Source organism: Lachnellula hyalina (genome assembly GCF_007821495.1).
Source record: "Lachnellula hyalina strain CBS 185.66 chromosome Unknown contig00273, whole genome shotgun sequence".
NCBI classification, from domain to species: Eukaryota; Fungi; Ascomycota; class Leotiomycetes; order Helotiales; family Lachnaceae; genus Lachnellula; species Lachnellula hyalina.
The window spans coordinates 1-24,219 of record NW_022157387.1 but is presented as its reverse complement, the minus strand read 5'-3'; the positions used below and the strand labels follow the sequence as shown (position 1 = coordinate 24,219).

Genomic DNA, 24,219 nt, shown 5'->3' with positions numbered 1-24,219 from the left:
CCCTTCCCCCCCTCCCTCTCTCTCTCTCTCTGTCTTTTCTACCCTCTCCTCTATACATATACCTGTTCTTATTAATACCCTGTCTTCTCTTCGCTTCGAATCCTATTCCTGTTCCTATTCCTCAGCACTGCCCTCCCAAAAGCTTCATATCAATCATTCTTCTACCTTGAGCTGAGCTGGCGATCGCTGTGCTGTGCTCGCCGATCTTCTCTACAGCCTCGCCCTCGCCTCGCGTAAGCATAGGTACGTCTCACAAAACACCAAACCTTTTGCTACTTCTTGCATTCAATCCTGGGAACTACGGTACTTAGAAGAATTATAAATCCAATACTGATTGAACCTTAAGGGACAGCTAGAAAGACGACTACTCTAATAGACCCCGATCAACGAATTGTCTACCTGTTACAAGTCTCGAATAGTCAGTGCAGAGCGATCCCAACACTTTTGCGACAATCCACCTTTCACCTTGTTGGGACTCTGGTAGGCCATTGGAAGTCCTCGATATGGCACTGTCAGCGTCTGCGGAAGCTCCAAATGTTGCGTCGCGGTCCTCATCCGAGGACAAGTTTGAACAGGTGCCACAGTTGGTAGGGCATATGGACGAAGATGGAACTGCTCGCCTCAAACCCGACTCAACATTTACTCTTCCCAGCAATTCCGAAGCTCCACGTTCCCTAAAGAAAGCTCTAGATGTAGCAGCAGATAACAGGAGAGGAGGCTCTTCGTATGCGGGATCTGAAACCCAAAGCGAGGAGGACTACGATGCTTTGAGAACCGATCCGAATACAGTAGTTAGAGGAGGCAAAGGAGGAGGGTTTGCGGGAGAGGCAAATGGAAAGGGAGTTGACAACCCAGATGTTGATAAGGCGCTTGAAAAGATCAAGTCTTCGTCCTTATCTCGTCCAGCAGCCACAAGACTAAAGAGCATTCCGATCACCCTGAACAAGTTGAAGGAGAAAGGGAGGTATATCTTGACTGCAGATGATGATGCCCTAAGGGAGATTCTGCGGGTTGGCATAGAAAGGGTTGGTGGCTTCATTTAAGATCTGAGAGTAACTGCAATACTTACATTCAACAGGAGAGGAACCCATCCGCGGCCAAACGGAGAAGTAAATTTAGTGATCTAGTCTTCACGCGCCGTTTTACAGCATTCGACCGGCAGAATGCTGAATCAGCTGACTCGCCGTTTCATGGGTTTTTTACCCTATTCTGGCTAGGAATTGCCATATATATGGTCCAAATTGCTGCTAGAAACTACCAAAAATTTGGAAATCCACTTGGTTCGAACGAAATTATGGGTTTGATGTTTCATCGAGAGGTCATAATGCTTGGGCTGAGTGATGGCGTTATGTGTGCTTCTACAGGCTTTAGTCTTATCTTACAGAAGCTTATTCGCAAAGGTTGGTTATCCTGGGATAGAGAGGGTTGGATAATTCAGAGTGTAAGTTCTCATTCCTCCGATTGTTTACTTTGAAGGGGTCAAGAAGCATTGCCAACTGCACCCTCGAGACTGTTCACTCCGGCTAAGCGGACACCTTGTCCGCTCTATCATTTGCTATAGCTCTTACACGAACCCTTACTGATAACTTTTGCAGATATGGCAAGCTTTTTTCCTATTTGCTGTGCTTGAATGGACCCTAATTCGGGAATGGCCATGGACGCATACCGTTTTTTTCGTCCTTCACTCGGTGACAATGCTCATGAAAATGCATAGTGAGTTCAGTCCTTTATTTTAATTTAGCCTGCGGGGTCTTTGACTCGGGGGAAAATCCTGAATTCGTATCTAACTCTACTGACTCTTACTCAAACAGGCTATGCATTCTGTAAGATGACGAAGCTCTTGAACTTGCTCCGACCGTACTAACGTTAAACTCAGATAATGGTCATCTTTCAGAAAGTTACAAAATGAGAGCAACGCTCGTAAGGAAACTGAAACAGCTTGATGCCGTCGACCCAGTCGCGACCCCATCGGCCACCACACCAAGCTTTTCGTCGTTAACAACGTCCTACCTTGACTATCAACCTACAGCCAACGATATGAATCAGCGGCGTCATTCCAGGAGCAAGTCTATTGATAATGGCGAATCTAGCATTAATCAAGTAGCCGCGGCCATCGAATCTGGTGAACCTCTCGACATTGACCAAATACTTGCCTTTGAGCGTATTATCAAGTGGGAAATCGATGCTCTATCTGAGGATTTGAAAGGCAAATGCACAACCAGTGGGAACATCTACCCGACGAACTTGACTGTTACAAATCATTTCGAATACATTGTCCTTCCAACACTAGTCTATGAGCTTGAATACCCTCGCTCAGACAGCATTAACTGGTACTACGTGGCAGAGAAGGCAGTCGCTGTATTTGGAATACTAGGCATCATGAACCTCATCTCTCAAACCTTCATCTACCCGGTAGTAGTCAGAACAATCGAGATGAAGGACGCCGGCTTGCCTCTCCAGGAACGCTTAAAGGAATTTCCGTGGATCCTCAGCGATTTAATCTTCCCATTTATGATGGAATACATGATGGTAAGCCTCACTCATTATCCTCCCCTAGCTTATCTCGCTAATGGAACAAGACATGGTACGTGATCTGGGAATGCATCCTCAACCTCCTCGCCGAAGTCACCTACTTCGCAGACCGAGGATTCTACTCCGATTGGTGGAACTCCGTCTCCTGGGATCAATTCGCCCGCGACTGGAACCGACCTGTGCATAACTTCCTCCTGCGCCACGTCTATCACTCCTCCATCTCCTCCATGAAGGTCAACAAGAACACCGCAACACTCATCACATTCTTCCTTTCGGCCTGTGTGCACGAGCTTGTCATGTGGTGCTTATTCAAGAAGCTCAGAGGCTATCTCTTGATTCTGCAGATGAGCCAGCTGCCTCTCGTCCAGTTATCGCGATCGAGATTCCTGAGAGGCAGAGCAACGTTGGGAAACCTGATTTTCTGGATCGGCATATTTACCGGGCCGAGTCTGCTATGTAGTCTTTACTTGATCATCTAAATTTCTTTGTGTTTTGGGTGCGTAATAAATCAATGGGACGTGTATTATATTGGAAGGCATTGGGATGAAAAGCATGGATGAACGACAAAATCAATACCCCCCGCGTGTTTTCTGGAAGAAAACTGGCTTTCTGTATCATATGGGAATGGAAACGGATATCCTCTCTTTTAGCTGGCTCTTGTTTCCTTCATGCATATCGTGATATCTTATTGTAAATATTGAATACGCAGTCGATATGTATGACAACTTGGGGGTGGGAGGTTTCAGGTAGGGAACGCTCGAGTAGTACCTTCTTATCCCTCTTAAATGGTTTAGGGAGTAGTTTCATTCTTAAAAGAAGAGTTTGACGCCGAATCTGGTATTTTCATTGCCCACTAATCTCATCTATAACTAGAGCTATGACAATCAACCCGCTGTTCGACACACCTAGGTGCGAAGCTCTCCTTCAACGGTAGCTGCAAACAGTCTCCAGAGCCATCACCTGGCATGGCAATCATAAACTCCAAATATTCCTACACATAACGCCATGATTCGTGCAGTCTACTCTATCTCAGTCTATTTCTGGCTATTCTTTTGGCGTGACCGACTCAATAATTGAGACATGACAAAGTGAGAGACATCCTCATCTGCCCAATAGCTAAGGTGGCTTGCGATAGTGCTATGATTTGTTAGTTTCTGGGCTAAGAGGAAGGTTTGGGGCGGGGGGGAGCGAAAATAGCTTACTTTAATGGGTTTAAATCTAAGACGCTCCTGTTTTACGGTTAGCATATTATACGGAATAGAATGTCCCACTTTGGTGGACAATTAAGGGACTGAGAGCAGCTGCAACTTAACCAATGGCTGGCTCCTCCCAGAGGGTAGACTTACTCCTGGATACTGTAATCGACTCTCCCATTCTGATTCAAAGCTCTAACTTTCAGCTCCTCTCTTCGCAGCTTTCGGCCTCTCTCTTCGGCCTCTGACCAATTCTCACCCGCTTCATCATTTTGGGTGTTCTTCCTACTCTTTTGAAAACCGGCAAAAAGTGTCTCGATCTCGTCATCAATCAAGGTGGGAGCATTTGCACTGCTTCCATCTCTATCCGCAGCTACCGTATCTTCGGCCAGTTGTAGCTTCTTCTCATTGGTATGTTGTCTCTGTAAAGATGGGGCATCTGACTGAAGGACTCCACCAGCCGAGATGTTCGTTCCAGCCCCAACAGATTGGGAAGAGGCCCGCGTTTGAGGGGTCGGCGCTGCTTCCAATTTGGCTACATCGTCGCTAGTGAGGCCAAGACTGCGGTTCAAGAGACTGCTTGCGATTCCAGAACTCAAGCTAGACCAAAGACCACTGACGCTCTGGCCGACCTTCGCTCCAATTCCACTTACTGAGCTAGCCAAAGAGCTCTTAGTATAGGGTAATAGTTGTGGCTTCATAGAGGACATTGCAGGAGAAATAAGCGGTTCTAGACGGTATGCAATTGGATCAGAAGGGTGGAATATGTTGTAAAGCTGGCCGATTTTAGGGGAGGATATAGTGAGAGGAAGGCCCGTAATGCTTGAAATGTTTTCTTCGGTGAAGCTTGAGCTAGAGGACGCGGCGAGAAAAGGATCCTGCCTGTAGTCAGAGTCCAAAGGCGATTTTGCTGGGACCGCATCTTCTCTGCAGATGGTTAGTTCATACAACTCTGACATGGAATTCGCCTGTGAAAGGTGCGTGCCGCAAGAAGAGAACATTATGTTGAGAATGGCTTCCCTCACGATAAGGCTCCGGTAAAAGCTTCACAGCCTTTGTAGCCACCGGCATCAAGACCTTCGTAGACACTTGTTCAAATTGAGGTATTGTGCTTTTTTTATGCCATCGGGTATAATATTTTGAGAATTGGGGCTTACTGGTGTCTTCCCAAGATACTCCTTCCCTTCAACATTTGGAACAGGCCTTTTACCCGTTAGCTATATCACCTCATCGGAACAAATCTAGGCCATGCACATACCTATAGGTGATCCTAAACAGTAGAAATCCTCAACATCGAAATCAAAATCTAGTTCTCTCCCCTTAGCCTTGGCAGTTTTTGATGGCCGATGTGTGGAATGTTTGTGGCGTTTAGTTGAGCCATGTCCAGCAGAAGACTCGGCCTGCCTGCATAATAGATCAAATAGAATTGCGCTTCCGAGGCTGTGTCCCCTATATGAGCGAGTAAGTTAATAGGTTGTTTAGAAATGTAATCTAGTAGTGAGGATTGTTGTTGGATTGCAATATATTGTCAAAAAAAGAACTATTTACTAGTTAAATGAACTTACATGAGGCTGACTTTTCCTTTGAATTCGGGATTACGTTCTCGGAACAAATTGTATATGCGGTTGACCTAGTTAAAAGTTAGCAGACTTGGTTGTTGTTGGAAGAAACCCGGTTTTATAGTTGCAAAGCTATTTTTGAATGACCGAGGAACAAGGACTGTATATAATGGCGTTGCATTGGGGGTGGCAAACCTCCTGCCAGGTCGTCAGTGAGGGCTTGTGCAATGGACACAGGGAAGGGAACACACTGCTAAAACAATCTGGATAATTTGGTTTCTATAGTCGCTCTGATATAAGAGAATGTCCAATGCCTAAAGAATAAGAAGCCGGGGTTAGTATTATAACTCCAAGGACACATCAAGATTAACCTAGGCGTGGCCCAAGAAGAAAGCAAGAAAGGCTTGGAGGAAGAAGCATATCTCCTCTCAAAAACCCTCCTGTGTAGTATATTCTATTTATGAAAATCGACCACTTACAAGATCGCTAATTAAACCACGCACAAAAGCAACTAGGAATTGTGTTAGTGATGGCCGGAAGAAGGATACACAAGGCAAAATATCGCAAGGGGTAGCATAGCAGTTGGGTCTACAAACCTCCTTCGATTGTAATATCTTCTAGACTAGGATAATCTTCCTCGGAGTTTTGAGTGGTGCCAAGGTCATGTTCCTTTCGATTCTGTCGTTTCTTTGGGAAGTCCAGAAGGTGGCGCCAGCAGACGGGAAGTACTATGCAGCATCTATTATCAGTAACAATTCCTTGGGAAGTCTCAAGTATTGTAAAATATTGGGGGATGCAAATAGCCCAGAGAAATCGACGCATGTGTAGGATAAAATCCTTCAAGGAGAAAGTAAAATTTAACGAAAGAGAACATTTTCACGCCTGCTGACTTACCCTGAAGTCGACAATTTTTAGGTAGCTTATCGATCTCCGAATTGAGAGCCTGGAGGTCGGCGGAGCCTCCATAAACGCTTTTCAGGGTTTTTCGTAAAACATTAACGTCGTGTATAAAATTGACACTTTCCGTACTAGCAAGTTGGTTAGTGATTTTGGACATTACGAGCCATGTAAGCTGGATACACACCGCATCCCCAGTCGCTGACCAATGCCATGGGTAACAAGAATGAGATGTTCAATTTCACGACCCTGATCCTCCCCATTGGAGTCATTATAGTCATTCTGTATCTCAGCTTCATCTCGCTTTCTGACCGCTTCAGCCTCCGTCTCAGGGTCTATCCCATTTTGTAATATTGATGCAGTGGCTTCGGCAGACTCGCGCACCGCTCGACTTTGTGGATCTTCAGGGTGAGCGGTACTTAGTGGAGGGGCAGATCTCCGTTTTAACAACTTTTGCTGCCGTTCGTCGAGCTGCAAGCCCGGAGGTATAGTCGACGGATCTGCCGCTGCACTAGTAGGAGTTGATGGGCCTTTTACACCTGTAGCAGGGTCTTTGTCTTTGCCTTTGCCTGGCTCTGAGTATCCCCTGACAAGCTTGATTCCGCTTAGATAGCCTCCACCAGCAAATCTTTGATAGACAGTGCTGCTAACTCTTGACATTAAATTGTCTGTGGAAAGCCACTAGAACACTGTCAGCATTCCACGAATAGTAGGAAGCCTTGGATGACAATAAAAATGGTGGAATAGACAACAAGTATGAGATGAGAGAATGGGTAATGAGAAGGCTCTTACCGCAACAGTCGAATCTTGATATGTCACAACTGAGTTCATATAGGTGCCAAAGAGTCGATGTGTTTGAGGCTGATGGGAAGGAGAGTCTTTGGGACTATTCAACTTGTCGTCTCGAGCTGGTTGTTTAAGATTCTCTGCGGACGACTTTGGCGTGACCTGACCGGAAGACTCAGAGCGATTTCGGCCAAATGCTCCCAAATTTGCCAGAGATCTTGGATCATCACCAGGCTTCAAGGACGATGGTCTTGATGAGGGCTTTTCTGCCGCCTGGGGATATCGAAATGGTTTCGCCTTTAAATACCCTTCCTCTAACTGGAAAGCGAGATTCTCGTCACAAGGTCTCAAGCTTTTGCCTCCTTCTTCATAGAACCAAGATCCTCTTTTGACTTCAAAAATTGGCCCAAGCCAATAAGCAGGAGCAAGCTCTCGATTTTGAATATCAACGTCAAAAAGAAAATCCTCGTGGACTGGGATTTTTAGACCAGCTTTATCCTCCCGTTCTGGTGCATCTAAATTTGTGCTCGGTATCCTGCTATGCCTTTTGCCATTTGATCGGTCCTCATTGCGCCCGTCATGGTGTTCCTCTACGAGCTTCTGATATGCGGTCTCTATGGCTCGAGAATCGTGAGCAGAGAATGTGACGAACTTTTTGGGGGCAGCAGCTGGTTTTTCTTCAAGCCTGCTATTACTGAGAAGCTTTGGTTTTCTCTTTGGAACCTATTATAATGATAATCAGAGGTTGAGTCTGACGCCCAGGCAACGTAGCTTTGAACATACATCAACTGCATAAAACCATCTCACACTTGGAGCAGGACAATCGTAGGGGTATTCCTTGAGGCTCAGCCCCCAGTGGTGTGCAGTATGATCACCCCCATGTTGGTTTCTAAGACCAGAAGCTTCGGCTGGGCCAGCGGCAGAGGTAAGCGTAGGTTTTGGCGTTGTCGATCGTGAGGAACTCCAGGTAATAGATTCCACAGCAGTCGTCAGGTATGATTTCTCTGCCTTTCCTCCTCCGACTTTGTTCTCGGGTGTGGGATCCATCTCGGCCTGGCGGTCAAATCGACCTGCAGGTTCTGTGTTAGTGATGCTTGATCGAGAAGAACTTGGGGCGGGGGGTAATTTCTTGTTTGTCTCAGAAGTCTTGAGACATCAGAAAGAGTCCTGCAGTTTCGGTATAAGAAAAAAGTATACTCCTAGAAGAGACTTACCAGCCACGCCCTTTTTCTTTGCCCAATCCAAGTGGGAGATAGATTTGAGAACAGGAAGATACTTCGGCACGCTCTTGGCACGCTCGACCAGGTTCTTGAGATAATTCGCCAACGTGATAGTTCTTAGTTAAAAGAGCAAGGTTGAAAAGGACAGGACGGCATAAACTCCCCAACGAAAAAGGGATTAATGCGGATTGCTCATGGCGTAGCAACTTTAACCAGGGCACTTTCATTGCCGTCTTCCATGTGAGGTTGAAGATGCGGCCGCTGATGTCATGTGGGGGAAACGCGAAATCATGGGACGTGATGGAATGGGCATGGTATGGGAATAAAGTTCTTCTGATTCTTTTGGCATAAACAGCATAATGTCTTACGATGAACAATTTAAAAGCTGCACAGTAACTTTCTATTAAATCACGAGAACTCGGGAGGCATAATCTAATAAGTGTCCATCAACACTTCTGAGCTCTAACAACGACCGTCCTTTCTATCCGTTTCCTCGCCCACGTATGTAACATGAAACATTAGATTTCCTCGATAGTATTTCCGTAGTATCGAATGCTGGTGTTGAACTGGCATTTGAGGCTAGGGGCCTCTTGTTGACTCCTGGAACACATATGGCCGTTGACTAGACGTGAGGTAAATTTATCTATCGGCAAGGCAAGAAAATGGTTTCAATTTTGATTTAGCTAATGTTATGACCGCCGATTCGGATATTAAGTATCGTGATGGATGCAACTGAGGTGCTCGTTCGACCGCATCGAAATGGAACCGAATCTAGAAAACTCAAAAGTACAATCAAATAGAGAAGGATATTAGCAGCCCGTGACAAGTTGAATTTTCCCGCCCTGTGTACGCCGCAAATGTTATCCCTACTCGGCAGCGACATCCAAGTCATCTTTGTCTCATTAGCTTCTTTGCCAAGATAACTTACATAGGGTACATACCATGTGTAGGGGGAGGAGATTCGATGGCAACTGCCATAGAGGTATCAGTGAGTTTAGTCTCGTCGCGATAGGGAAGACCCTGGAGTTCACCTTTCCTGTCTTCGCCATTGGTACCATTCTCACGAACTTCGTCGCGCTCTTCCTTAACATCACGTTCTCTGAAGGACTATTAGAACACAACTAGACGTAGGACTTCAATGGCCTCATACCTGTCATCTGGACTACGAGAGCGATCACGGTCACCACCACGGTCTCGACGGTCGTAGTCGCGATCACGGTCACGACGGCTATCCTTGCGTGGGGAGTAGTCGCCGGCTCGGCCGCCACGTCGAGGAGACGGGGAGCGTCCACCACGGCGAGGAGAACGACGTCCAGGTGGGGCACGTTCGCGTTCGCGGCCAGAGTCGAAACGCCATGAGGCAGATGGTGGAGTTCGCGCCCACTAACTTCAGTTAGTAGAGAACATGACGGGTGGGTAGAAGTTTCCCTAAGCTTACCTCAATTTTCAGCAAATCATCGTGACCAATGCGCTTGTTGTGCATTTCATGGTAAGCATCGTCGGCATCCCGACGGCTTTCATACTCAACGAATGCAAACCTACTTCAAGTGTCAACGATATTAGAGTTGACTGTAAAGCGGATAGATCCCCACTCACAGACGACTGGCAGCAGTTCGAGGGGCTGGAATGTCACAACGAACAAGGCGACCATAGCTGTAAATCCCATTGTTAGACTCATGGTACTCGATTTGAGGGCATAGAGGGATTGAAAGAGCAAAAGATAAACAGCATTTTAGAAAGCTCGATCCGCCGCAGTTCGAACTTCTCGCATGCGAAAAATGTCATGACAATGTTCGTATCATTGTGCGACCGCTCGATCGACGAGGAAGTGAATGGGACGTAGGAAGCGCAGGCAGGTAGGAGACGAGTAACGTTGACAGCGAAGTCTCGACGAGGTAGGACGAGGAACGAGGAGTTGGGGTTGGGTGGATGGGTCATCGCCATCGCACTCGAGGACGATCATCGAGATATCGACGTTTGGCTGACATACCGTTCGAATTCGTAGGCTAGGTCGCGAGCGCGTGTGCCGGGTCCAAAACCCTGCGTGGGATGGATCAGCTGAGTTTTTTTGATGGGGGACTGATGGGGATGGATATATGGTTTTGGTAATGGTAATGGAGCTTGTCCGGGTGAACTTACAGTCACATAAAGAGTTGTTCCTCCGCGAGACATATTGTGGATGTATCAATGCCAGTCTTTGCTGATGCTAAAGTAGTGGAGACGAGTATCGTAGCTGTCTTCACTCCAAATGGCAACTGAAGACTAGATTGCGATAAGTGTTTGGATGTTGATGTTGTTACTGGCCGGGTGGATGTTCAAAGCTCCCCAGGTTTACTCCGTACAGATGCGCGCTAAATTAGCTAGGAGGAGAGGACATAGGATAGGTACGTCACACGTGATGTGACTGAACGTAATCTTACATACCTAGGTAGGCAACGGATACCTTGGCGCTTTACCTCCGGTGAGTTGCTTCTGGCACTTTTACCTACTTGAGTAGGTAGGTAGGTAGTTCAGGATTCATCTAAGGGTAGGCATAGCGTATAGCTAACTGGGTATTCCCTTGCAGCTCTAAGTCTTGAATGGTTGCCTGATTTTTTTTATATGCAATAATACAAATTGATTCGACCAGTATCTACTGTATTTGCCACAATTTCCACCCCATCTCTCGTAATCTACCTACCCCCTTTTACTTGTCAACATGCATCGCGAGAAGAATCTACAACTGTCTTTCTACAAGCCTCATTATGCGCCCGCTCCCAATGCCCATCCAAATGCAACCGGTGGTGATGTACGCCTTCATATACAAAGCTCTCTGCTTGATTGCCAGCCTATTGCAACCGTGACTCCAACTTCATAGCCATATTTCGCAGGGTATATTGGAGATTGGAGATTGGACCTCCCCCTACCCTCACAAATCCTCGGCGTCAGACCTCAGAGTGAGCAAGAAATCTCGAGTCATCTCAAAGCTAAGCCAGTTACTAGCCATGCTGGGCGCAACTTTCAGGAGATTCGGTACAATGCCCTTGTACATGCCTTTGATTCCCTCTTGCGCAACTATGATCCTAACAGCGTCGAAGATCGACTTGTATTGGTAACCCATTCCCGACATCGTATTAATTTGAAAGCGGCGACGAAGAACATCACTGCCAGAGTTAACAAGGCTGCCCCACTGACCGGAACAGTCAAATACTTACAAGGGATATGTGAAAGTTTGAGCAACGGCCCCTGATATTGCACCGGCTGCGAGTTTGCGTAAAGCGTTGGGGTTTTTGTCCCCTTCAGGAGTTAGGTACCCTCGAGCAAGTTCATAAGTCATGAAATTCAAGCCAACCTATGCGACTAATCAGTACAATTCTCCAGTAGCACAAATTTCCGGCTTACATATGGTGCTACTCCCGCAACCGTTGGAATAATGCCTCTATACAATGCACGTATACCACCCTCAGTCTTATACATTGTGATCAGTGTTTCCCACATTCCGGGTAGCTTCGCTGTGTGTTCCGGGCCGAGCGCCGCAAATGATGCGGATTGAATGGAGAGACGGGTTCGAACAATGTCAAGAGGATATGTACAGAAAACAGAGGTTATGCCGGCAGCTCCACCGCAGACTAAACGTTTTAACGAATTTAAGTCTGATCCAGGGGATGATTCAAAAAACTGCAATGATACGTTAGCCTTAGTTGGGTGTGGGCAATTGTAGCTGTAGCTGTAGCTGTAGCTATAGTTGCAGGAACATATTAGATCAAGAACTCACTTTCTTGTAGAAGTTATAGCTTCCGAATTGTACTGCGGAATAGGGAACAATTCTCACGCAATTTGTGCCATTTCCTCTCATGAACCCTCTCCATCCTTCGTCCTGCCACATTTTCTTGAGTCCTTTTCCAACCGAGAGCTTATATTCCTCCCGACCAACACTTTGTATCTGGAAGAGAATCTTCAATCTTTCCAAGGGTGAAACGACTGTTCGGGAGACAGCACCAGCTACTCCCCCGGCGCAAAAGGCTGCAAAAACTGGCTGTGCGACCATCTCGCGGAGTTGTAATACTTTAGGGCCATACTTCGGCTTGAGGACATCTGGCCCGGACTGGTTTTGCCCACGTTGTCAATTCTCGTCCAAAGCTGGCGCAGGAGCTACTTACAGCAGACATTTCCGAGTATTCACAAGCTCTCTAATCTCGGGGCTGGCTGCTAAACGCGTATCCAGACCTCAAGCGCATGAGGCGAGATGAAAAGCACCTCCAGCAGTAGCAGACGATTTGCACCGGTTCAATCAGGCACTCCCATCGACCTTTGGTGTATACAGCTCCAGTGGGTATGACAAGACGGCGATTACGCTCGTGGTCGCAACCGTTGGGAGCTAGTCCCCTTGGAAACGAAGAGCTAGAGGGGGTAGCGAACTGATTCGGGGGGGGATCAATTTATGGTCCATTCAATAGAAACGACAGTAAGGTCTTCTGCGGGGACGGTCGATAGGTAGTCCGTAGGATGGCAGTAGGTCCGTGGGAGGTTGACGTTGACAATGTTTTTTGGGGGTCTTATGTTAGTACCGGTATCTCGAGGCTGGCCTGGCCTTGGCGAGATCTAATTATTCCGATATCCCGATATATTCCCTGTGCATTGCTGGTATCAAGGTACTTACTTCGCGAAATGGGGAAACTTACTAGGTATGCATCTCAAGTTCGGCGCATTCTCTAGAAATTCCATGGAGAACGTTCCCCTATGCCTGCAAGTATATTAATCTAATAGTAAAACCCTCCCGCCCTCCTGCAGCACCTCATCCACGTGAACCCAGTCACAAGCCGGAGTAGAGCATGTATTATTTGGATCGTATGAAAGAAAGTTATTACATTCATGACTACCTACCTTGTCTGATATCCTGATGTATATAGTACAGGACAGGTTACATCCTTTCCTACACCTACCACTCGCACTCTCAGAAACACAAATTGAAAGGAAAGTTATCCTCCTCATACGCATCAACCACCCTTTCCACCGATCAATACCTCTCCATACTACGCATGTACTGTACAAAGCTAGAGAGGCGAGATCTTACCAATATGTTATATAAAGTAGTAGAAATTCTAGGCAATGAAAACATCTGGTGCCAAGAGTCAACGCTTCCAGAGCAAGAAACTTAGATTGGAATATAAGGTCAGGCCTGACAATCAATGCTTTTCATTGACAATATGGTACATAGGTACTTATGAGAGAGGAGCGGAGCGGGGCGGGGTGGGTGGCGCTGGCTGAGCCTCGAATTACTCGCTTAATTTCATGTTAGCGTTCCCACCACGATACAAACATATTTCTCGCTGGGAAAATATCGAGTTTGAACAACACCACACCGTCGACAAACGCCAACCAGCAACCATGGGTATGTCGCTCATCCTCGCCTTCGTGTGCAAGTGGACGCCCTGATCTCGACAATTGTCTCTCTCCATGCATCCGGCTGGGGGACAGGCTTTTTTCGAGATCTTGGCCCTGCGCAGCATATTCGTGTCGCAAGACCGAAATGCAAAGAGCATGCTTGATCATAGGCTGACGATGCGATTCTCACTATAGGTATCGATCTCGACGCTCATCACGTTCGGAACACGCACCGAAAGGCGCCAAAGAGTGACAATGTCTATCTCAAGTTACTCGTGAAGCTGTATCGCTTCTTGGCCCGTAAGTAACTCCCCGAACCTTGAACGAGGCGTGCAGAGAATGGGACAATACTGATCATGCTCTCATCGTAGGCCGAACCGACTCCTCCTTCAACAAGGTCGTTCTCCGTCGCCTTTTTATGTCCCGCATCAACAGACCCCCGGTCTCCATCTCCAGGATTGTTGCGAACACCTCCGAGAAGTCCAACAACAAGACCATTGTCGTTATCGGCACCATCACCGATGACAACCGTCTCTTGACCGTCCCCAAGCTCAGCGTTGCCGCTCTTCGCTTCACGGCTACGGCTCGTGCCCGCATCATCGCGGCTGGAGGAGAGGTTTTGACTCTGGATCAATTGGCTCTTAGAGCTCCTACTGGAAGCAACACCCTGCTCCTCAGAGGACCAAAGAACTCCAGAGAGGCTGTTAAGCACTTCGGCTTCGGACCCCACAAGCACAAGGTAATTATCATGCCCTCTCACGGGTTCGGCTGCGCTGACAATTCAACTACTAGAAACCATATGTTGAGTCCAAGGGTCGCAAGTTCGAGAAGGCTCGTGGACGTAGGCGTTCCAGAGGTTTCAAGGTGTAAATTGATTCCGATGGGCAACGTGATGGCGCAGATATCAGGTTTCCTGCGTGGCCATTATCATGGGGCTTGGGTGTACTGGAGAAAAGCCTTGGGCTTCTGATATGGCCTTTCTGGGGGGCATGGGCGAGGCGTGAATGTGGCTTACCCAGCATAGCGAATCAAAAATCAATTGATGGCATCTACAAATATCTCTCTGGCTCCTATTGATACCGTACGAAATCTAATATTGTCAAAGTGCTACTTCTTATTGGCATGGAAAACTAACGCTGTCCCAGGATAGCAGAGCGACCAGGGGCCTCGGATACAATTTTCACGTGGGCAAGGATTTCCTACATATTCTAAGAGACAATGATAACTATCTCCGCACGGTATGAGCGAAAGTAAAGGGATCACCCATCCGGAGTGGGACAAAGTAGCTTTGTAAACGCTACTTATTGGGCATTCGTCTGGAAGTTGCATTCGTATATTTTCCGGAATTCTCAATGGTGCAAAACCCAAAGATAAATTGTGTGGTTTACATTTTATTTGGGTTGGTAACTTCTTCTATTGTTACATCTTTCTTCCTTCTCAGTGCCACGAAATATGCTTCTTTCGATTCCTACAAGCGATTAGCTAAACTTCCAAAAATTCAAAATCAAAACTTACACTTCTAGACGATTCGGGTTTCTCTCTGTGTACAGCCCCGAAGAGCTTCCTCAACTGCATTTCCAACTCTTTGCTTTCAGCTCCATCATAGAATTTAGCAACAAAATGGCCTCCAACTCGTAGGGTATCAAAAGCAAACGTCAATGCCGCCGCGCAGAGATCCTAGCACAATGTTAGGTCTGTAGAGCTTTAAACAACTTGAAAAGGATCGTACCATGCTTCCAGCGTGATCTTTGAAGTTGATGCCGCTCGTATTCATCATCCTAAAATACGGGTCACTTAGACTTCTCTTCCAAAAACCGGTAGTCTGCTCCCAGGGTGCGGACATATCACTCAAAACAATATCAACCATCCCCCCGCCATCTTCTGGCCTCCTTTCTCCATTCGCCGAACTAGTCTCTTCGCCCGCGTGTCGCTCAAGATCAATGTAGCTTCGTTCCGGCTCAATGATGGCGTTTGGGGTTTCTCCATCCAGTGAAGCATAGAGTTGCGGTCTAGCTCGTCCACGGTCTGGATCTGAAAGGAAGCGCTTCACCTCTTCCCGTACTTCGGCGGAGAGGAAATTGCCTTGTATTGTAGATACGCCCTTCGGAGGTTGCGCGGGAATGATATCGATGCCGACGATTCTACCATTGGGTTTCGTGCGTTCTACTGCGACCTACAATGAGTTGTGAGCGAGTATTCAACGCAGATTGAGAAGAGAACAAGACCTGAGACCAGCTTCCTGGCGCGTATCCCTTTGAATTGATCAGCTTGCTGTCCAAATCCACAGAGCATGTATGCATACGAGATCAACAACCGTCTGGCCCTTCTTGAACAATCTGTACTTGGCATCGATCTGTCACCGGTTGATCAGCAACAACACACTCAAGAGCAGCAAGGCTGTTTACTTCGAGAAGCTTGAAAGCCGCCCTGCTTTTCAGCCCTTGAACTCTTGCTTCCCGCGCAAACGAGTCTCTGCCCTGCCTGTTCTTCCATCTCGTCGACGAGGAAGACCACCGCGGACTGGAAAAAAGGAAGGCTTGAGAGTAACAAATATGGGCAGGGTTCCGGATGCTACCGAGGTTATTCGCAGTGCATGGCGGCAGCAGGTGAGACCGAATGGTCTGTCTTCTGCAGAATGCCCGCAAGACGTTTCGCGAAAGCATTCAGCTACTAATTGCAATTGTGTTGGATACGTCGTTGGTCTCCCATTGTCAAAATTAAATATGCAAGGCTGCAAGCACCAGAAGCTTGGGCCAAGAAGGCGGGAAGAACATCACTGCAGCACAGTATATTACAGGTATAGGTACCACCGGTAATATCAAAATCATCTTGGCGCACAGTTTATCTTTTGGAATTTATAGTTCTGGGGCTCTCAATAAGCTTATAGTAATCTCTAATAAAACATGTCCCTGTGAATCATATATTGAACTACTCTCAGTCCGTTTTTTACTTCAAAGCTAGGCATTCTGAGTACCTAATATCAGAACCATGGACTCTATACATTCAACTCACAACTACTACCTTTTTTCACGCCGCAATGAACAACTTCAAGGAATCTTCATCTACCCCAAACAATGTCAACGGTGAAGAGAAACATCCAGGACATTCTTTACCTACCGGGAAACCTCACTCTCACAAGAAAGCCAAGCGCAACAACATCATGCTTGAGAAGCTCCAGAATTTCCAGCCCAATGTCAGACCATCACGCGATCAATACGCATACATACCAAAGCCACTCTTCTTCTACGGCTCTCTTACAGCTCTCTTACAGATTCACTACAACTCTAAGAAGTTCCTCGGCTCCAAGCACCCCCAGTTCTTACACCAGCCAGAGTAAGGACCTACAAAATTATGCTTTGGGGGCAATATCCTGCTTTGGTAGACGGACCACATGATAATTACGTTGACGGCATGGCTTACGTGGTGGAGACCGAAGAGCAACAGAAGATGTTCCAGCACTACGAGCCTGACGTATAGTGCTGAAGGCATACGGGTTACAATTGAAGGGAAACAAGTGTCGGGGAGAACTTTCATGTGGACTGATGATCTTACAGAGCTAACGGAGGGGTCTTGGTCGTTGGAGGAGTGAAAGAAGGATGTGGAGGAGGAAATAGCATCGCACTTTCAACCTCTCAAAGACTAACCTGGATAATGGGGTATCCGGATTTCAATACAGCCTGGCTTGGTGCTACTTCTGCGGCATCAATATCCCACAAAGGAGGAGCATTAAGATGAGAACCAAAGGGAAGAACAAGAATTTGATGAAAGAGAAGATCAACTTACATAGACCAGAGCAGAGCACAGACCGAGGATACGCAAGCAAATATATTCATTCAAAGACAAGGGGCAATAGGAGGCTCAAGAGATCGCCTTTAGCAGTTGGTTGATAGATTAGCACACACGGCATTCTGTTCTTGAGAGACGAATTCAAGAAATGGTGTTAATCATTTGCAAAAGTACCTGCAAGATATCCGTTATCTGAATGGATCCTTGCTTCATACCTAATCCAAGTACTCCATGAACTCCAAACCATCCAATAACTCCACATTTCCAATACATGCAGCCAACGCCTCCAATGTCCGCTTAGCAGCCTCGTTCTAATATCCTGATCGTATGTCACTCGAGGACCGTCCAAGCATCAGGCAAGAAAGCTAGCTCCTACACCCCTCCGATCTTTTTTCAGTGGCGAAAATGTTCCCATCCCAGCTCCGAGTCCTCCCCTAAGACCACCGCCCGGACCAGCAAGACCACCCTTTGCGAGTAACCTGGGAGCTCCAAGAGAAGCCTTTGTGGGTCGCTTTGTAGCCTCACCATCTTCTTCATCGAACAGGGTCTTTCCTCCTAGCAACTTTCTCTTTTTCTTCCTCAGAACTGTATCCTCAGTCTCGGCTGCCTTTGATTGCAATTTTTCTGGCTTCATAGTTCCTGCCATTGGTGCAGCCACGCTCTTGGAGGTAGTAACCGCAGCAGCGGGTTGGCGTGGTTCCTCATTCTCATCGACATCTTCCTCGGTGACCTTCTCTAGTGTGCTAATTGTCCGTTTTTTCGGTGCAGGTTTCTTATTTTGGGTATTGCTCTTTGTATCGCCGAGAGCCTTTTTGTGAAGTACCTCAGGCTTATCTACGACCTTCTTCTTACCTTTAGCCTTAGGAGCAGCAGTCGGCGTCGATGTCTCGGGAATTTCGGGAGCTTCTGATGCTACCTCCGCTTCAGATCTTTGATTGTCGGTATCCTGGTCTTCCTCTTCCACGCTATCAGCTTCCGGATCCTTGGCGGGCGTGTCGAGAGCCATGTTCATTGTACGATTTAAGAAAGGGGTGATCGAAAACATCGACTTCTCTCCCACCATGGTCTGATCCTTTCTACCCCTCTTGACGGCCGGCTTCTTTCCCCTAGCTGCAACTCCATCTGGCGTACCAATATTTACATCGGTACTCATCTCCAAAGCCGCTCTTTTGCGTGGTCTAGTTGAAGCATCCGCACTGGCCGATGTACTCAATGTCTTCGCCGGGGCTGCGCGAGCCTGAGTGAGCTCGGTCTGACATTCTTTCAGCTCTTCCTTCGTAGCTCGTAACTTTGTCCGCATCTGGTCCAGCTTGCTTTCGAGCACTGTATGCCGAGTCTCTGACGCTTTCAATTCCTTCTCGACCTCTTTGTGAGTCTTCCCGCCCTCTTTCTTCTCTCGCGCCAGGTCTTTCTGTAGGGATTCCAATTGGCTCTGGAGCTCTACTTCTTTCGCCGTCCTGTTGTTCTTTTCTCGCACCAGATCATTCTGCAATACTTCCAATTGACTTCGGAGGTCTGCTTCTCTCTCCCTCCTGTCATTCTTCTCCGCAGCTCGCTTCGAAGCGCGTTTCTCGGTTTCAATTTCCACCTCCAATGTACTAACTTGACGCTGCAATGCCAACTTTTCGGACAGAGTTATCTGCTGATACGACGCTTGAGAACGCAGGTGCTCGAGTTCCGGCTTCAGCGTGGCAAGCTCCCGCGCAAGTGATAGTTTTTCGGTCAATAACTTCGTAGTATCCATTGTGACGCCGTTCATGGAAGTCAACGCGGCCTACAGACAATTAGATGGGCGTATGCAATCAAAGAAGTGGGACACACCCGTAGGTTATTCAGTTCACGTGTCTGAACTCTCGCATCTGCCTCGTGGCGCTGTATTTCGTCATGGGCGCGCTCCAGTTGTTCCCGCAGCTCGTCGCCTTCCTGCTCCAAGACATCAATACGATCATCCCCCAGCGCAAGCTGCTCATGCAGATCATCATTCTCGTTCTCCAGCATCAAGATTCGGAGCCTCAGTCGCCGCGCAGCCTCATCTTTAACAATGCTTTCCGTGTTGCGTAATGCTTCTTGATATGCCACTTCGAGACTCTGTGACTTAGACAAATACTGCAATATTGTCAGTGAGGGGGTTGGGGGTCGGCTTTCCAAGTAGAGCTACTCACGCTCTCGGTGTGCTCGCCAACATTATAAGATACTGATGAATCCATAATGGTGGATTATGTGGTGGTGGGGTGCGAGGAAGGATAGAACGGAGCGTGGTTTTTGAAAACGCGTCAAAACAGTAGAGTAAATAGAGTACCCGAAGTGGACTAGGTTAACGTACGGTTACGGGTACGTACTGTGGAGAGCACGGACCATTTACGAAACAGCCGCAGCCGCGCCCAGAGGACACCTTATCGAAAGCTCCATACGACAGTACTGCGGTACTTCTTTCTCTACTCTTCTCTTCTCCAACTTCCGTCGTTCATCAATCCACAATTCGACGGCACTTTTCAAGATGCATTTCCTGAAAGGCCTCCTTCTGTCTCTGCTGCCGGCAGCTGCCCTCGCAGCCAAAAAGCCGGTTGTAGACAAATTCAGCCAGTTCCATACGAAAGCTCTTGCATCCACCCCACTGAAACTCGACGATTCGGTCTATGCGAAATTGACAGCTGCCCCTAGAAACTACTCTGTAGTTGTGTTGCTGACAGCTATGGAAGCTCGTTTTGGATGTGCTCTCTGCCGCGAATTTCAACCGGAATGGGATCTCTTGTCCAGTAGCTGGACCAAAGGGGACAAGAAGGGTGACTCCCGGCTCGTCTTTGGAACCTTAGACTTTGTGGATGGCAAAAACACCTTTCAATCTGTCAGTACTCTCGCAAAACCTTACTTCCTATTGCTAATACTCCTTCCTCCAGCTTGGTCTCCAGACTGCCCCAGTCCTTCTATTCTTCCAGCCAACTGTTGGCCCTCACGCTATTCCCGACAATGGCCCAATAAGATATGATTTTACTAGCGGGTATGCCTCTATTCGAGAACAACTGAAAGTTGAAATTCAAGCTGACTATAAAATAGGCCTCAATCCGCAGAACAAGTCCATTCCTGGATCGCCCGTTACCTTCCTGATCGACCACATCCCCAAGTCAATCGACCTATCAATTGGGTGCGTGGTATTGCTATCACCACCACCATATTAGCAACAATAACCTTCCTGAGTGTCGCTTGGCCATATATGGTGCCAATCATACAAAACCGGAACGTTTGGGCGGCAATCAGCTTGATTGCCATATTACTTTTTACCACTGGACACATGTTCAACCATATCAGAAAAGTTCCATATGTTACTGGTGATGGCAGAGGAGGCGTGAGTTATTTTGCAGGAGGCTTCTCCAATCAGGTATGTTTCTACGTGCTATTACCTTGTGCAGCATTTTCCGCTCGTGACGACACGTTTTTTTATCTATACTTGATTACTGGTTAAGTATACTGACTTACTCTTACAGAATGGCCTCGAAACTCAAATTCTAGCGGCTATATGTAAGTGCTGATTGATCTCCTACCTCGTAACTTTCAACCCCCACCCTCATCCTTTGTTCCCCAATTATGGATCAATCAACCAGATCGTCCCTCGGGGTTGATAGTCTGAATCTGAAATTTATCGCATAAGCACATATGATATGTATGTCTGCTAATATTTTCTCAGATGGCCTCCTCTCATTCGCCACCATTTCACTGGCGCTCAAGGTCCCACGCATTACCGATCCCAAGACTCAGCAGGTTGCTGTGATAGTTTGGAGCGGCGTCATCTTCGTCATGTACAGCTTCTTGCTTAGTGTCTTCAGGATGAAGAATGGTGGTTATCCCTTCTGGCTGCCACCTTTCTTCTAGAGTGACGGGATATATCCAAGAGATTCGGTGGTAGAAACGAGGTAATGCAACGTGCATTAGATCTCCAAACCCAAAAGCATTTATGTATCATAGTTTCGGTTGCCAAGCTTATGTATAACCTGTTTCTTCTGTATTCTTTAAAGATATGAACCTCGAAACCGGCGAGCTTTGCATTTCTTCTACAAACGGCCTTTTAGGGGGTATATTCGGTCGCCTGGTGCACCATTGATCTAGTCGGAATTTTATGCGTGAAAGTGTTTGAGTAGTGCTTAAAACTCTCCCAGTTCGCTGCGTGAGTCCACGTCTCACAATGCGTGCATGAGACAGTCCCTAGCTTAGAGCAGTCGCAGCTCGAGAGAGTTTATCTTCCTTGCAACCAGCACTCTCCTAATTTCCACCTCAGCGATCCAACGGTGAGAAAGTACTTGCTTTTAGCACCGCAGTTTCCTGTAAGTCCACTAAACACGTCTCGTAACAGTAAGACGAGGTAGATAGAGGTCTATGTTTCTGATGTCAGGCATTGACACTCTGCACCCTGATCAACGCGATCCCCGAGGTCTTGGATAAGTATTAACAACCTATAACCAAACCATTGGTCGTAAAACTCCTCTTACACTTTGCCATCTCGGGTCAAAACCTCCTGGCCTCTGGCCACCATAATAAACTTTACCAAGCTAAATACGCTCATGAAGGCGCAGGTAGAGTTGCTCTTCTTCCAAATGATGCTCTCCTGGCTTGTCAGCGGCTCTATACAATACCCATTTGCCAAGTGGCAGTGCTTTTATAGTATCAATTAGCACTTTGTTTTGGAGAACCTCTTCCATCACTTTACACCCTGCATTAACATAGTCCCGAGAGTGTTACATCAATTTGCAGAGTTTGTCAAATATACAAATAGAGATAATGTAACGTCAAGTCCAGACGGTTTAGAGGTCGTCATGAATCATTATCTCAATTCAAGTATATGCCAAGAATATGCTTATATGTATGAACGACAACGTTTCAGTCATTAAAGAGTTCTAAAGAAAAGACAGAAATACAACACACTCATGCGTGGCCAGATAAATAGTATCGTATCGTATCGTATCCTCCATTCCGTGTACACTTTCCCATCCCAAAATTGACAAACCAAAGAAAATATTTCGTAACATCGTCAAAAAATCATTCATCCTTCGCAAAGTCACCAATCGTATCTCGTAACATCATCAAGAATCGAAATGTCTGTTGTAGACGTCCAAATCAAAAACGTATTCCATCATGCAAAGGCCTTTTTTGCTGAAGACCAGAGGCTCTTCAATCCTCCTTTCGGCGGCTCTTTCTTCTCGTTTGCTCGGTGTCGATGCACCCTCTCCCTCCGATCGCTGCTTCCAGATGGCTGGGACCTCTCCTCATCACGCCGTTTGGGATCGAAATCTCGGTGCTTTTCCTCCTCGGCCTTCCTCTTGCGCCTCTCCTCGTGCCTAATCCGTCGTTCCTCGTCATCTTTCTCCTTGTTCTTCCGAGTCTCCTCAGCAACCTCTTGCCTCGCAAGCTCCACTTTCTTTTCGGCCTCTCTGCGGGCGCGACGAGCCTCGCGCTCCGATCTCTCTTTCTCATCTCGATCCTTCCTGTCCGAATCGTTACGGGTCGAGTGGGAAGAGCGATGGGAGTGGCGGTGGGATTTCTGGTCCATCTTTGGTCGTTCTCCAGGAGATGACTTGCGCTGGTCCTTCAACTCATCAAGTTTGGGCCGCTCGCCATCGATAGATTGACGGATGCGATCAATGAGTGTTGGCTTCTTATCCTTAGACTCGTCACGTCTGGGTCTTCCGCCATCTATCGATCTACGAATGCGCTCGGAAGCCGTTGCTTTTACCTTTTCTTTCGTCTCTTTGATGTGCGGTTTGTCATTTACTATAAAGGGTGATTTTACCACACTGACGCCCTTTAAGTCCATCAACTTTGGCTTCTTTTCGCCGTCATCTCTGCTGTGGGTGGAGCTGTGGCTGGACTTGGTGCTGCTGTACCTCCTGGTTGATGTTGATAGGTGTCGTGGGACTGCCGAAGGAGCAACGATGCCCATGGCCGGTTCATCAGCCACCGCACTCTCATTCTTCTGGAGTTCGATTTCTGCAGCTCGGGCTTTCGCTCGACGTTCCTCCTTGCGTTTATCGTGGGCTGCTTGCTCCTCAGGCGTGCGCTGTCTTCGATGGGAATGCGAGCTGGTGCTTCCTGCGCTTACGCCACTGTCATGACGAACGGGCTTTTGCGGCTGAGGGGGGGTCGAAGGTGCTTTTGTTACTGGTTTGGCAGAGGTTTCGCTGTCACGACGTTTACGATGAGAGGTTGAGCGACGCGACTCATCGTGGGTGGCTTCTCTTTCTTTTCCTTTGTCTTTGCTGCTATGGTGACTGGAGCTCTTTGAATGTCTTGAAGATCGGTGCTTACGCCTCTCGGACTTCGGAGAGGCAGGTGAGCCGGGTGAAGCAGGTTCCTCCTCGACATCTGGTAATTGCTCTGGTTCGCCGACAATCGCCTTTTCCGTAACAGTTTCTGGCTCTCCGGTAGGAGAGTCCTGGGATAAAACCTCAGCAACGATTGCTCCGGCCACAATAGCGGCAGTCGCACCATCGATCGCTTCGGTAATGTCGCCTTTGTCCTCGGATGATTCCTCCTTTTTATCCTGTTCAGTTGAAGATTCTGGCCCATCGTTGTTGACCTCTGGGGCATCGGCAATGGGTGGAATTTCTGCCTCAGGTTCTTTGGTCTCTTCGGACGCCGGGGTGTTTTCGTGTGAGGCGTTTGCAAGTTCAACCTCCTTTGTATCATCCTTTTGGCCATCTTCCAGGGGTGGTGAAGCCTCAATAGCTGGTTCACTGATGAGTTCCGTGGCCTTAGAGTCTTCCTCAACTGGGTTGGCCTCCTCTGGAACTACTTCGACGGTCTCGTCTGCTTCCTGTTTTTCTGCTTCTTCTTCAACTGCGCTGACCTCCGGAACTGCTTCGGCGGTCTCGTCTGCTTCCGGGGCTTCTTCCT

General features: G+C 47.5%; 9 protein-coding genes across 9 annotated transcripts; 3 read left to right on the top strand and 6 right to left on the bottom strand.

Moving 5' to 3' along the window:
- Positions 1-503: 503 nt before the first annotated feature.
- On the top strand, positions 504-3,011 carry ARE2 (Sterol O-acyltransferase; the record flags this gene model as incomplete). The annotated part of the gene is made up of 5 exons (XM_031153450.1): positions 504-1,025; positions 1,079-1,441; positions 1,596-1,713; positions 1,829-2,529; positions 2,580-3,011. The coding sequence occupies 5 exons, from the start codon at positions 504-506 to the stop codon at positions 3,009-3,011; spliced, it is 2,136 nt and encodes a 711-aa protein (XP_031001191.1).
- A 555-nt stretch (positions 3,012-3,566) lies between these two features.
- Positions 3,567-4,726, bottom strand: LHYA1_G008529 (putative phospholipase, mitochondrial; the record flags this gene model as incomplete). Its single annotated transcript, XM_031153449.1, has 2 exons — positions 3,567-3,669; positions 3,879-4,726. 2 exons carry the CDS (start codon positions 4,724-4,726, stop codon positions 3,567-3,569), a joined length of 951 nt encoding a protein of 316 aa, XP_031001195.1.
- A 1,146-nt stretch (positions 4,727-5,872) lies between these two features.
- On the bottom strand, positions 5,873-7,848 carry YOR022C (putative phospholipase, mitochondrial; the record flags this gene model as incomplete). The annotated part of the gene is made up of 5 exons (XM_031153448.1): positions 5,873-6,012; positions 6,179-6,312; positions 6,369-6,862; positions 6,974-7,690; positions 7,843-7,848. The coding sequence occupies 5 exons, from the start codon at positions 7,846-7,848 to the stop codon at positions 5,873-5,875; spliced, it is 1,491 nt and encodes a 496-aa protein (XP_031001194.1).
- Positions 7,849-9,053: 1,205 nt separating this feature from the next.
- On the bottom strand, positions 9,054-10,359 carry srp1 (Pre-mRNA-splicing factor; the record flags this gene model as incomplete). Its single annotated transcript, XM_031153447.1, has 7 exons — positions 9,054-9,079; positions 9,129-9,286; positions 9,338-9,570; positions 9,626-9,725; positions 9,914-10,135; positions 10,178-10,227; positions 10,327-10,359. 7 exons carry the CDS (start codon positions 10,357-10,359, stop codon positions 9,054-9,056), a joined length of 822 nt encoding a protein of 273 aa, XP_031001193.1.
- A 736-nt stretch (positions 10,360-11,095) lies between these two features.
- Positions 11,096-12,335, bottom strand: YPR011C (putative mitochondrial carrier protein; the record flags this gene model as incomplete). Its single annotated transcript, XM_031153446.1, has 5 exons — positions 11,096-11,330; positions 11,382-11,518; positions 11,569-11,844; positions 11,942-12,271; positions 12,327-12,335. The coding sequence occupies 5 exons, from the start codon at positions 12,333-12,335 to the stop codon at positions 11,096-11,098; spliced, it is 987 nt and encodes a 328-aa protein (XP_031001196.1).
- Positions 12,336-13,554: 1,219 nt separating this feature from the next.
- LHYA1_G008525 (60S ribosomal protein) lies at positions 13,555-14,421 on the top strand (the record flags this gene model as incomplete). The annotated part of the gene is made up of 4 exons (XM_031153445.1): positions 13,555-13,581; positions 13,722-13,851; positions 13,923-14,290; positions 14,344-14,421. 4 exons carry the CDS (start codon positions 13,555-13,557, stop codon positions 14,419-14,421), a joined length of 603 nt encoding a protein of 200 aa, XP_031001198.1.
- A 3,268-nt stretch (positions 14,422-17,689) lies between these two features.
- Positions 17,690-19,544, bottom strand: LHYA1_G008524 (uncharacterized protein; the record flags this gene model as incomplete). Its single annotated transcript, XM_031153444.1, has 3 exons — positions 17,690-19,111; positions 19,159-19,425; positions 19,500-19,544. The coding sequence occupies 3 exons, from the start codon at positions 19,542-19,544 to the stop codon at positions 17,690-17,692; spliced, it is 1,734 nt and encodes a 577-aa protein (XP_031001199.1).
- A 290-nt stretch (positions 19,545-19,834) lies between these two features.
- On the top strand, positions 19,835-21,204 carry Magt1 (Magnesium transporter protein; the record flags this gene model as incomplete). The annotated part of the gene is made up of 5 exons (XM_031153443.1): positions 19,835-20,182; positions 20,235-20,335; positions 20,392-20,713; positions 20,820-20,853; positions 21,020-21,204. 5 exons carry the CDS (start codon positions 19,835-19,837, stop codon positions 21,202-21,204), a joined length of 990 nt encoding a protein of 329 aa, XP_031001192.1.
- Positions 21,205-22,459: 1,255 nt separating this feature from the next.
- On the bottom strand, positions 22,460-24,219 carry LHYA1_G008522 (uncharacterized protein; the record flags this gene model as incomplete). The annotated part of the gene is made up of 1 exon (XM_031153442.1): positions 22,460-24,219. A coding segment is annotated over one exon (1,760 nt), but the record flags the coding sequence as incomplete, so codon positions are not given.